Source organism: Camelina sativa, chromosome 4 (assembly GCF_030686135.1).
Source record: "Camelina sativa cultivar CO46 ecotype springtype chromosome 4, ASM3068613v1".
Lineage (NCBI taxonomy): Eukaryota > Viridiplantae > Streptophyta > Magnoliopsida > Brassicales > Brassicaceae > Camelina > Camelina sativa.
Genome location: NC_141883.1, coordinates 8,664,209 through 8,677,128, shown reverse-complemented (window position 1 = coordinate 8,677,128; position 12,920 = coordinate 8,664,209). Strand labels below are relative to the sequence as shown.

The 12,920-nt window shown below is 34.4% G+C and overlaps 1 protein-coding gene across 8 annotated transcripts; it reads right to left on the bottom strand.

Moving 5' to 3' along the window:
• Window positions 1–5,183: 5,183 nt before the first annotated feature.
• LOC104780200 (agamous-like MADS-box protein AP1) lies at window positions 5,184–8,913 on the bottom strand. 8 transcript variants are annotated; one of them, XM_087510071.1, is made up of 8 exons: window positions 8,531–8,911; window positions 6,917–6,995; window positions 6,765–6,824; window positions 6,539–6,643; window positions 6,329–6,370; window positions 6,045–6,086; window positions 5,748–5,866; window positions 5,184–5,523 (listed from the first exon to the last, which is right to left on the bottom strand). In XM_087510071.1, the coding sequence occupies exons 1-8, from the start codon at window positions 8,713–8,715 to the stop codon at window positions 5,418–5,420; spliced, it is 738 nt and encodes a 245-aa protein (XP_087366197.1). In that variant the 5' UTR covers window positions 8,716–8,911; the 3' UTR covers window positions 5,184–5,417. The 8 variants fall into 8 exon arrangements, with proteins under 8 accessions (XP_087366197.1, XP_010502999.1, XP_087366200.1 ...); XM_010504697.3 differs by having other exon boundaries at window positions 6,539–6,638; window positions 6,760–6,824; window positions 8,531–8,889; XM_087510074.1 differs by lacking the exon at window positions 6,329–6,370 and having other exon boundaries at window positions 8,531–8,913.
• Between the last annotated feature and the right edge of the window lie 4,007 nt (window positions 8,914–12,920).

Below are 12,920 nucleotides of genomic sequence, written 5' to 3'. Positions count from 1 at the left end.
GAGACTCACAAAGCCGATGCTCTTTATGTTCATGAAGTGGTGTTCTTGAATGAAGAAAGAAGTATGATACTACCAATAAGAGTAGTTGGTATTTAGACAATGGTGCAAGTAATCATATGACAGACAACAAAGAGTTCTTCACAAGCTTGGATGAGACCATCATGAGGAAGGTGAAGTTTGGTGATGGTTCGAATGTTAACATTGTTGGGAAGGCTTCTATAACTTTTATAGGAAAAACGGGTGAAAAGAGATCACTCGAGGAGATTTACTACATTTTCGATCTTAAGTATAATATCATAAGTCTTGGACAAGCGACCGAATATGGATGTGAATTTAACATGAAGGGTGACAGTTTGACGCTAAAAGATCCAGCCGGAAGATTACTTGTACATGTCACAAGATCAATGAATCGACTTTACAAGACTCCAACGGAAGGTTATTACCCGAAGTGTCTACTTTTACAAGATGATGACACCACATCAACATGGCATGCACGTTTGGGGAATGTTAGTGTTGGCGTCATGAACAAGATGGTGAAGCAAGGAATGGTCGTCAGAATGCTGCAGGCACTACATGAGAAGAATGTGTGCAGCTCTTGCTTGGTTGGAAAGCAAATTAGACATTCTTTTCCGATCAAAGCAACTTACCATGCAGCTCAAGCTTTAGACCAATTTCTCCATCTACACCAGCAAACAATCGATATGTGTTTGTCTTAATTGACGATTACTCAAGCTAAATGTGGACGATGTTATTAAAAGTGGAGAGAAGTCGTACGTCATTCAACGTATCTTATTAATTAAGTTCCCACAAAAACTTGGCAAGTTCAGACCCGTATGAATGTTTTACGTCCAAGAAACCAAATATCGAACATTTGAGAGTGTTTGCATGTGTGGCATACACAAAGATCACGAGACCTCATCTAAACAAGTTGGATGATAGGTCAAGAATGGTGATCAATCTTGGAACATAACCGGGTTCAAAGGCTTACAAACTTTATGATCCAATCACTAAAGGAGTGTTTGTATGCAGAGACGTGATGTTCGATGAGAAGAAAGCTTGGGATTGGTTAATGACGACAAGACAAACTGAAGATGAACCGGGGAGGTTTAAATTATCTTATAGAGGTGGTATAGAAGATATAGCTGGATATGATGATGATCAAGATAATGATAACGAACAAGCTACCAATGATCATCAAGATTCAGATCAAGAGTCTATCCACCATGATGAAGACATAGAAGAAGAGAATGATGTTGAGGAAGCTGAAAATCAACCAATAGTGATAAGATATGGCCGTGTCTTCAACAAGCCAAGGTACCTCAATATTATGTTCTACTATATGAACTAGAGCGTAAAAAAGCTCTTACTCCCCATAGACGGAGAACCAGAGAGTGTTCTTGAAGCTATGACTTTCCGAGAGTGGGTCGAAGCAATGAGGGCTGAAATGGAGTCTATCGCAAAAAATAAAACTTAGGAGCCTGTTGACAAACCTAATGGGGTGAAGCCTATAGGACTAAAGTGGATCTACAAGGTTAAGAGACATTTTGATGGTTCGGTGAATAAGTATAAAGCCAAACTTGTAGCAAAAGGCTATGTGCAACAAAAGGGGATAGATTTCGCTGAAGTCTTTGTACTACTGTCTCGAATCGAAACTATAAGGTTACTCATAGCTATTGCGACAACAAGAGGCTGGGAAATACATCATTCAGACGTCAAGACCGCATTCTTGAATGGTGATTTAAATGAGTAGGTTTTTTTCACCCAACCTGAAGGTTTTGTTAAGAAGGGAGAAGATAATCGAGTATATAAGCTCTACAAAGCGTTGTATTGGCTACGTCAAGCCCCGAGGGCTTGGAATGTGAAACTCGATCATTTCTTAAAGGAGATGGGCTTGAAGAAGTGTAACAAGGAACCGTCAATGTACCTCAAGAGAGACAATGAGAGTTTCTTAATTGTGGCAATCCATGTCGATGACTTGTTCGTAACGGGAACTTCGCAAAAATTCATTGATCAATTCAAGAAGGATATGTCAAAGAAATTTAAGATGTCAGATCTTGGAAAATTAACTTACTATCTTGGTATATATGTAATTCAAGGAGCTGATGGAATTCAAATAAAACAAGAAGGCTATGCCACTACAAGAAAATACGCTCATTGCGACGGAAAACTGCGACGGATATAAGCTCTCGCAAATTTGCTATAGACTTTATTTAAAATGTAGATTTTAATAGGAATTCTAATTCCCAACTGTAAATTGAAATTAAAATTTCAGTTTAATTTCAATTTTAATTCAATTCCCAATTCAATTCTCAATTCTGGATTAATTTCAATTTAATCAAGAATAAGCAACTTGCAACGTATTTGCGATGGATTCAGTTACTCGCAAATTGTTTCAGATTTGCGAGTCAAAAGGTTTCACGCAAACTGCTAGTGATGTGCGAGGAGAGATATCCTCGCAAATTGCGAGGTGGTTTGCGAGGGAAAAATTTCTTCGCAAAATTTGCGAGGGATATGCGATGTTTGTAATTTGCAAGACGTGATTTGCGAGGAATCGTAGTATCTAGCAAATCTCTTGCAGTTGTTGATTTGCGAGGGAATTGCGATGAATTCTTTTATCGCAAATCGATTGTTTTTTTGTAGTGTGCTCAAGGAATACTTGAAGATACAAAGATGGAGTCGTGCAATTCGGCTCTTGTGGCAATGGAGCCAGATACAATGATCTCAAAGGCTGAGAAAGAACCTAATATCGATGCCACACGGTACAGAAGAACCATATTATGACACCCTGGTTTCAGAGACTTGCCAAGAGGTATACAAAAATTGATCTGGCCACCTATGTCATTAAAGTGCACTTATCTTTTCGGTCAAGGATCCTGAGAGAACTCCAGAGTTAAGCGTGCTTGAGCTGGAGTACTCTCAGGATGGGTGACCTTCCGGGAAGTGACTGTCGAAACTGTGCGAGTGAGGATAAAACACAGGAAAAGATCATGTGGTAACTTGTAGGGACGGTAACAAGTCTTTAAAGCCTTCCGGTTGTAGCAAACCGGCCGTCGGATATGGATTGGCTCATGGGCCTAGTTAGAGGATATGAGACCCATTAGGGAAAGTGGACCCATGGACTGCAATTGGACATGGGGCCCACTGAGAGGTGGCGGTCGGGGCGGTACACATAGGATGCTTAAGGTATCTCCTTCATACAAGACAAGACATGGCGTTTGTTGTAGGCGTTCTAAGTCGGTATACGCAAAGCCCGATATAGTCGCATGAACAAGCACTTAAACATATTATAAGGTATGTGAGAGGAACCATCAACTTAGGACTATTCTTTAAAAGAGACGGGTCAAGCAAACGTTGTGGGGTATAGTGATAGTAGTCACAATATTGATGTTGATGATGGAAGAAGCACATGAGGACATATGTTCTACTTTGGTTCATCACTTATTTCATGGACTTCCCAAAAGCTACATAACATCGCATTATCATTGTGTGAAGCAGAGTTCATGGCAGCAAGAAAAGCAGCAAAGCAAGTCATATGGCTTAAGGAGTTGTTAAAAGAATTATTAAGTCTAGATGAGAAGATTTTACTGAAGATTGACAACAAGTCGGTCATTTCACTCACCAAGAATCCAGTGTTTCAAGGGAGGAGTAAGCACATACTCTCCAAATACCATTGTATTCGTGAGTGTGTGGAGAATGAACAAATTAATGTAGAACATGTATCTGGAAAGAAGGAGAAGGCGGATATCCTCACTAAGCCAATAGCAAGAGTTAAGTTCAAAGAAATGAGAAGACTGATCGAAGTTCAAGCGATCGAGTTTCTTGGAGTTCAAGTTGGAATTACGGAGGAGAATATTGGGTAATTCCAAGACTTGAAGAGTAAGCTATTTTTTGAATAAGAAAACTTTAGAAATAGAGAAATAGTAATAACGATATAGAAATATGAATCACAAATAAGGAAGTTGTCCAAAAAATGGAATAAGGAGTAGTTTTGAAAACCCCATCCCCGGAACTGGAAAAGTTTGTGTATTTCTAATAGAATAAGGAGTAGTTTAATTTTATAAATACAAAGTTTAAGGAGAGATTTTCCACAAGACTTAGAAAAAAAGATTTAGTTTTGAGAGAGTTTCTAAATCGAAAAAGTTTTTTTTTATATCTTCTAAGTTCTAGCAAGATTTTACTTTAGACATAAACAAAACTTTAATGTATTGATTTTACTATTCTATCACCAAAATATATTTTTCTTTTTAGTTTTTTTACATGAACGATTTCAGAATAGATGACTTACCAAAAATGATTCTGCGTATTGTGTGATCAAGAGAAAACACTAAAAAAGAATCACATGGTTATAAAAGTCGGAAAAAAAAAATTGCGTTTGGAAATAGTCAGACAAAAATTGAGTACACATGACAAAAAAGGACATAAAAGCCCACAAATAATGTCGGTCGAGATATATTTTTCTACTTCTTTAGCTATTTCTCTCAAAGTATTTTTAGTATATACGTAAAAGAATACAAACTAGCTTGATCATTAAGTAGTCATCCAGAGGTTCCTCAATCCCCCCTTCACAACTTCCCAATCTTTTGGCGTCTAAAAATCCCACTTTTAATACAAATAATCAAATGAGCTGGAGCCTTGAATATAAACTAGAATCGCACCCGCGAGAGTGCAACACAACTAGCTAGGCACTAACTCTATTATAAAATCTCCATATATCTTTTGTTTTTTCAGGGTTGGAATTTTTTTCCCATGATAGATAGAAAATTACGCTCACAAGAACAAAACCTCGACTGACACGATAGCAAAAGCGGTTTTATCCTCCTAATCAACAATAAGCATTGCCTTCAGTTAAAGCTCCAATAGACAAAATCAAATAAGTTGCCAAGGTTAGATTTATAACAAATTAGAAAAAGAAAAAGCGGTACCTCCCAATCTTCAAATAGGATGTACATAATTTAAATATCACTAAAAAATACATGAAAATCTTTGTAAGATATAGTCATTTCACAGTTAAGTGTTTATGAGTTATGAATATTTATAATATATCGTGATTATTTTTGGGAAAATTATCAATAGGAGAAAGATTGTCATGCATTTTGTTTTATTATAGCAACACATTTTGCATGACGTTTTTAGTTATTTTATTGTATCTCTGTTTTTTTTTATTATTACATTGAAATTTGATTTGTCGCAAACACTCAGGTTCATAAATAAAATATACAAAATCACATTTGACATACAAGTTTTCTAATTTGTTCGAAGTCTGAAACTTGAGGGCATCTTATGATGGTTCTAAGAATGCCAAAGCATAATATATTTTCTTGTATTCTGAGTAGTTCTACTTAACCGGAGAAGTTATTCCGTTACTCTATATTACTGAAAGTTAACAAAGCAAGATGTGTTGTGGCAACGTTGGAGCTCTATTCTCTGGTGAGCCTGGGCATCCAATGCGGCAACGTTGTGTTCGTTTTCCGAATTAGGATTCCGGCAGCTACTTCTTCCACTCCATTCCTTAGTGATGTATCCCTATATAAAAGTAGTTTATTAATTCATATACATGATAGATAAATATTCCTATAGGCCACTTATTGATCAAGGATGTAGACTATAATATGTTAATGGTAATAAAAAAAAAAAATGTTAATGTTAATTAGTAACGTTAGTTTTCCTATCCCTAAGAAACATTGAACACATCATAATTTCTACTATTAATATCTTCGTAGCTATGTTGAAATTGAACAATATTGTACCCAAAAGATGAAGGAGGAGGAGGAGATAGAGGTGGGGGCAGCGCGCGGGGTGGTGCACATAGCGGTGCGCCCAAGTCATGCCTAAGGTTTTGCGGCTCAAGGTCATCTCTTTGACTAGCCTGCCAAATTGAATTCGTTTTATAGTTACTATTTACCTTTCAGCGATTGATTAACATTCAAACATAAATACAATATGTGTAACTGATAAGATAAATTCTAAACAAAAACCTAGACTAGTCCCTCTTAAAAAGTTAAGTGAATTCTACATAAAAATAAAGATTCTAAAATCAGTTTCACCTTTTTTGTTAGTTGTTTCTTCAGTTCTTTTAGTTCCTTCTCCTATACGTACCATCAAAAGAAAAGTCGCACGTTTATTAGTTTAAACCATATTGGACTCAATTCATCTAGATCTAGAATATGTTTTATTTCGTTTATCTGAAACTGAAGATTACGTATATGTGGATATAGTTTTAAGTATTTTGTTCTAAAAATCCAATAGAGAAAAAAAACCACCAGCAGGTACTCATGAGTTTTGAAAGGTACAGCCATTACGATTAAGTGTCTCCAAGTTAGTATGCTACCTTTTTCTGAAGTTGTGCTATGGACTCTAACATGAGCTGGTTCTGTGCTCCCAAAGCAAAACAATAGCTACATGATTAGATGTAGTGTATCTATATATCTGTCTATATATACGCATACACACACTGCACATTAATAGACATAATATATACAAATGATCTATGCATGTATACAAGATATATTATATATATAGCTATTGGATAAATAAGAACCTTTCTAGAGCGAGTTTTCTTGAGGGCAGTATCAAGTTGCATCTCCAGACCCTGAAGCTCTCTGATACTTAGAGCATCCACCTCTTCTCCTTTTAAGTGCCTTATCTCACGAAATAAAGAAATTAAATAAGGGAAGATGCAATTTTGTTTTCTTGAATATATTGAGATTACATGTCTATGTAATTTATGTTTTGATGATCCTTTAGTAATAATTTTCGAACCTTACGCTTCTTTGCATGACATCAATCATCCTCAAGAGCCTTGAACATTCTGTTGAACATTCACCCTAAAGATACACAATAATTAGTTAAGTTTACCATAGACAATGATTCATATACTAATATGTCATATAAAAGATAGATTGATGAGCTTACGAACCTGTGAATCCAAATTTGGTGTAGGAATTTCTTGACCAGCGTATGAAGATCTCTCATATCGATCAAGAATTCTCTCCATGCTAAATAAAATCGTTATATTAACCGAGAATCAACACTTGATGGATAAACTATTATCATACAACATATTACTGAACAGTCATTTTTTACTTTAGTCGGCAAACACTCCTTTTTTTTGTCTAGAAACATTTCTAAATCATTTAGCAATAATCGAGAACTTTGATCCACATTTACAGACCAATTTATAAAATAATTTAAGGTATTGTTTAGACTATAGCAATCAGTAGATCAAGACTAATCAAATTTATTGAAACATATTTGCAAGCAATATGGGTTTGCATATTTTCTTGTGAGGATCGAGGTTAGTCCTAGGTTCGACCAACAAAAAGACAAAACAATGCACAAAGCTCCATGACAACGGCTTGTCATGCTTCGAATTTCCAACAAGAGTTTAGCTGTATAGCTTAAATTTTTATTTTAACATAATCAAATCAGAGTTTCATGTTATTACAATCATGATCGAAACCTGACTCTTCCTATTTATAGTAGATTTGTTTTCCCTCTTTAGTATATTTGTTTATATTGAGATAATTCTTTAGGTGTGTGGTTCATTTGAACTAATGATACCGTTTATTAAAAGACTAACATGAGTCATCACAAATTAAGTCTTCAACTATTTTACTGTTCTGTTTTGGCATTTAACATTATAAATTATGTTATCTTATTACTAGATTATTTAAGATTTTCAGATTGATAATAGATTAATTTTAAAGAAAATCGAAATTGCTATTTTAGTTTAGATTGTGTTTATTTTATATTGAATCTGTCTGATAAATAATGTTTTATTATTACCAGAATATACTTAGTTAGTTAAAATCCCATCAAATTATTTTGTATTATAGAATACTTTTTGCCAACAATTCTTTTTGTATTTTTAAGTATATTGTAAATGGCAGAATTAATGCATAAGAAAAAATTTGCAGTTTATTTTGATTCAAGATCGATGCTTTTTTTTTTTTTTACTTAATTACTTGAATTTATAACTTTCTTTAATCTCTCAATATTAGTAACCAAAGTGAACTACCTTTGAGCATTAGATCTACTGCAAATCTAAAACATTTTGGTAGATTTCAAACTGAAATAGGAATGGAAAGAAAGATCTCTGATTTCATGATATGTTCTCGAGAATAAAATGTTATTAATACACACATTTAGCACATTCTTCCACCACATTTTCTATTGATATATGAACTGTAATATCTCAAAATTCTTTGCTTGATGAAGGTCACCACTATTAATTTACTTCTCTTTAAAAAAAATATATATATATATATTGGCTGATCATGATCATGTTTTATGATCATTTCTAACTTAGAGATGCAAGACCTAACATGTGTATCAAACTCTCACAGCCACATAAGCGGCAATTAATATATTTAATTAAACAATCTCAGCCAATTTCAAATCAATCTCCACTAGGTGAAACCTACTAGTTTCCCCAATCTGTCAAACATGAAATATAAGCTGCTATATATATAGATAAAAAATCGATCTTAAAATAAGATGGTAAATTAATTAGCTTAGGAAAAATTCAAACCTGGAACCAGCAGAGTACTCAAAGAGCTTGCCTTTCGGGGAGAAGACAATCAAAGCAACATCAGCATCACATAACACTGAGATCTCTTGAGCTTTCTTAACCAAACCTGTCCTTCGCTTCGAAAATGTCACTTGTCTCCTTATCTTGTTTTCGATCCGCCTTAGCTGAACCCTTCCCCTTCCCATGTCTACAATTTCTTCTCAGAATTCCAAAGAGAGAGCTAAACGACTACCTTGGAAATTTGACCACAGAAGAAGAAGAAGAAGAAGAAGAAGAAGAAGAAGAAACCCTAGATTCTCTTAAAAAGAAGAAAAGTAGAGGAAGATGAGAAATTACGCAAAGATTTGATTTATGTTTCTATTTTTGTGAACCCATTCATATACATATATTTACACACACAAAAGGCATATATGGAGGAAAAAAGAGAAAGTATCAAATGATACAATTAGGGAAAGTGATATACTTTTCTTTTTTTTTTGACAAAAAATAAATAAATAAAATATAATAATAATAATAATAATAATAATAATAATAATAATAATAATAATAATAATAATAATAATAATAATAATAATAATAATAATAATAATAATAATAATTAACCCAATTGCTGAAGATCAATTATTTTTTATTAGTGAATGAAGATAATAATTAACCCAATTGCTGGTTTTAATTGTATACGGAGTTTGGCTCCTTCTACTAATTCAAGATCAAAGTTTTGCTAACAAATGATGTGATGCCATTGGTTCTTTTGACCATATGATAAAATATATATGAATGGATAAGAAGATGCATATGTATTAAAGTATCAATAAAGAACTTGACCTATCACATATGCATCTTCTTAACATAGTGAAAGTTAATAAATGAACAAAAAATCTTATTGAACAAAATACAAGTTCTCGGTTTTAACAAAGAAGACAAAAACTGAATTTTGTAGTTTTTTTTTTCCATACCATGAGTACGTAATTGGCTATTACAACTGAAGGTTAAAACAATTTTTGTGTTCATTTTGTTAAACAGCATTATCTTTATTTTTATTTTTTATTTTATGGTTGACATACATTATCTTTATTGTTCACGAAATTAAGTCGTGTTATTTGTATTTCATAACAGATATGGAACTACTACATACACGGAAAATAAAAATATATTTAAAACAAACGACATTAATGGATCATCGATTTCAAAAAATTTACCAGACATTCCAGTATGTTGCATCTTATTTCATGATCTGGTATATGTGCTTACCGCTAAACTCCGTAGACGGACGTGGTTCATCTAAATGAAAAGTCTGATTTTACAACCTTTATAAATTGATTTCTTAGCAATAAAGAGAAAACAAGAAAGCAACACTACTTAAAAGATATAGTCTACAATCAATACAACCAAAGACTCATGAGGTTCTTGAAACGCTTCTTAAGTCGTCATGAGGTTCAACTTGTATTATCTCTTACCAACCAAATTGAAACAAATTTGAGAGTTCTAAATTTTAAATGAGATGTTTCCATACTTTTAAAATCTTACTATAAAGTTTAAATATGCTAGCCTTTTGTTATTACATTTTTAATATAAAAAAATGATTGATACCCCATTACAAATAATATACCAATTACCAAACAGGAATTCAAATCTAACTAACTACAACATACTAATCTTTAATGGATAGTTCTACCTAGACTATTTCCAGAATGAATACTTTTAGTCGTTTAATACACATACCTATACGCACTTCGGAATGTTTAGTCCAACAGATGACCACAATATAACAAAAGCACCGATGAAGTTGGTCTCTTCTACAGTTAGTCTTGTATCCTTCATTTTGAACCTATCTATACAAGAACTTGATCCACCACTACACAAAAATTATGTTATATTTTTTATTTCTTATAATGAACAATATAATTACTATTTTTAGTTCAATATTAATACTAAAAATCTAGAAATTATATATCTTATTTTAAATAAAATTAAACCATAAAAAATATATGTTTTCGGTTTGCTTTGGCGGAAAATAGTATTATAGTTGAAGTTGGATATCAAAAATGAGGCCGCCGGTAGATTAAATAAAATTTTGTAAGGTTTTAAATATTCAGGGATATTACAGAACTAGATTTATTAATGGTTAATTGAAGGAAACCCGATCCCGAGTTCTAAAATTGAGAAATCGAAATTCATGCGAATTATAGAACCATGAATAATTATTCTAGAACATGACTCTAAGTAGACACTAATTAATCATTTTGCATGATTTTTTTTTTTGTATATAAATATTATTAAATATCACTAGAAGAATTAGGGAAATAAGTCTAAACTTTTTCTTTTGTACCTTGGAAATAACAAATAGTTTTTCTTTTATTAACTTAGATTTTAGGTTAGTGGTAATCAAAAGTTTGGAAAAGAAAAAGAAAAACCTAATTTCATATCAGTTTCTTATACCTTTGCCGTCCATTGCCCGGAATGAAATTTTGTATTTTCGAAGAATCGACAATCCTAGGTTCCAATATCAACCATACCCTTTGTTATTTTTGAGTTCTTGAGTTTAGAACTGATTTGAACCTCATACTTTATGAAACCCTAATTTTCTGAATATGGTTCGAGATTGATAATGGATTTTACTTTTCATGAGAATTTAAAAGGAGGAAGAGATGGACCTCCAACTCCAGCCAAAAACAAATTTGATCTTCTAATCTCGATTTAATGAGAACGATATATTTCTTAAGCAATATTGAGCATAAGTCCATGGTTTATGATCTATGGCGATTTTAATGAAATTCTGAAGGCGGAGGAACACTCTTGTTATGATACAGATCCATCAGTCAAGACGTAGTTTCTTATTGTTCCTTGACTGATATGCAATCTCATGGGCCATTGTTTACTTGGTGCAACAAACGAGATGGTGCTGCACTTATCTGTAAGAAACTTGATCGTGTTCTAGTCAACGACTCATGGCTTACTGAATTTGCGCCGGTTTACAGTGTTTTTGAGGCTGGGGGATGTTCTGACCATCTACGGTGTAGGATTCAGATTAGTGTGGAGAAGCAACACACGAGAAAACCATTTAAGTTTACAAATGCTTTGGTTTCTGATACGAATTTTCTGCCACTGGTTCAGGCTCACTGGAACATCACAGAGCCTCTGTTTCATTCTACTGCAGCAACATACCGTTTTTCCAAAAAACTGAAAACTCTAAAGCCGGCAATCAAAAATCTGAGTAAGAGTCGCCTTCGAGATCTATCCAAGCAAACCAAAGCAGCCTTTGATCGTTTATGTAAACTACAACTGGAGGTTCTTCTGAACCCTGCGGGTTTGGCAATGAGGAATGAATCGGTTGCTTATCATAAATGGATGCACCTTTCGGGCTTAGAGGAACGTTTTTTGAAGCAACGTTCTAAGTTACATTGGTTGAAGGTGGGGGATGGCAACAATAAGGTGTTTCATAGGGCTGTAAAAATTAGACAAGCGAGAAATGCGATGAAGGAGATACTCCGCCCTGATGGTGTAATAGTTGATTCTCAGGAAGAGATGAAGGCGGAAGCAGAGCGATATTTTCATGAGTTTCTTACACATAAACCATCCTATTTTACAGGCACCTCGGTGGAGGAGCTGAAAAACCTTTTGTCCTATCGTTGTTCAGAGGCTGACAAGGTCCAACTTATGAGCGAGGTTACGGTCGACGAAATCAAGGCGGTATTATTTGCCATGCCACATGACAAAAGCCCGGGTCCTGATGGCTATACGGTGGAGTTCCTCAGGGAGACATGGCCAATCATTAAGGCGGATTTTGTTGTGGCTGTTCAGTCTTTTTTCCTCTATGGATTCATTCCAAAAGGAGTGAATACAACCATTCTTGCCCTCATACCTAAGAAGACAGATCGAGGCTAAGGAGATGAAAGATTATCGTCCTAGTTCTTGCTGCAACGTCTTATACAAGGTGATATCAAAGATTCTGGCAAACCGGTTGAAGCTACTCCTCCCACACTTCATTGCTCCGAATCAGTCAGCGTTTGTCAAGGGACGACTTCTGATGGAAAATGTTTTGCTGGCGTCAGAGGTTGTTCAAGACTATCACAAAGAAACAGTATCTCCCCGATGCTCTTTAAAGATTGACATTTCAAAGGCTTTTGATTCAGTGCAATGGTCGTTTTTGCTCAATACGCTCTCTGCTTTAGATTTCCCTCCACAGTTTATCAAGTGGATTGAACTCTGTGTCACAACAGCATCATTTTCTGTTCAGGTGAATGGAGAGTTGGCAGGACTATTTCGTAGTGAGAGAGGTTTGAGGCAAGGTTGTTCTTTGTCCCCATACCTTTTCGTCATTTGTATGCATGTTTTGTCTACTTTACTTGACAAGGCGGGTCTGGAGCAACGTATCGGGTATCACCCCCGT

Bases quoted from the DNA above. Each gene is read 5' to 3' on its own strand.
- LOC104780200 (XM_087510071.1), bottom strand. From the start codon at position 8,715: ATGGGAAGGGGAAGGGTTCAGCTAAGGCGGATCGAAAACAAGATAAGG. The intron at 6,996-8,530 runs GTTTGAATTTTT...GATTTTATTTAG, and splicing joins GAGTACTCTGCTGGTTCCAG to CATGGAGAGAATTCTTGATC. The intron at 5,524-5,747 runs GTACAATATTGT...ACTTTTATATAG, and splicing joins CCTCCTCCTTCATCTTTTGG to GGATACATCACTAAGGAATG.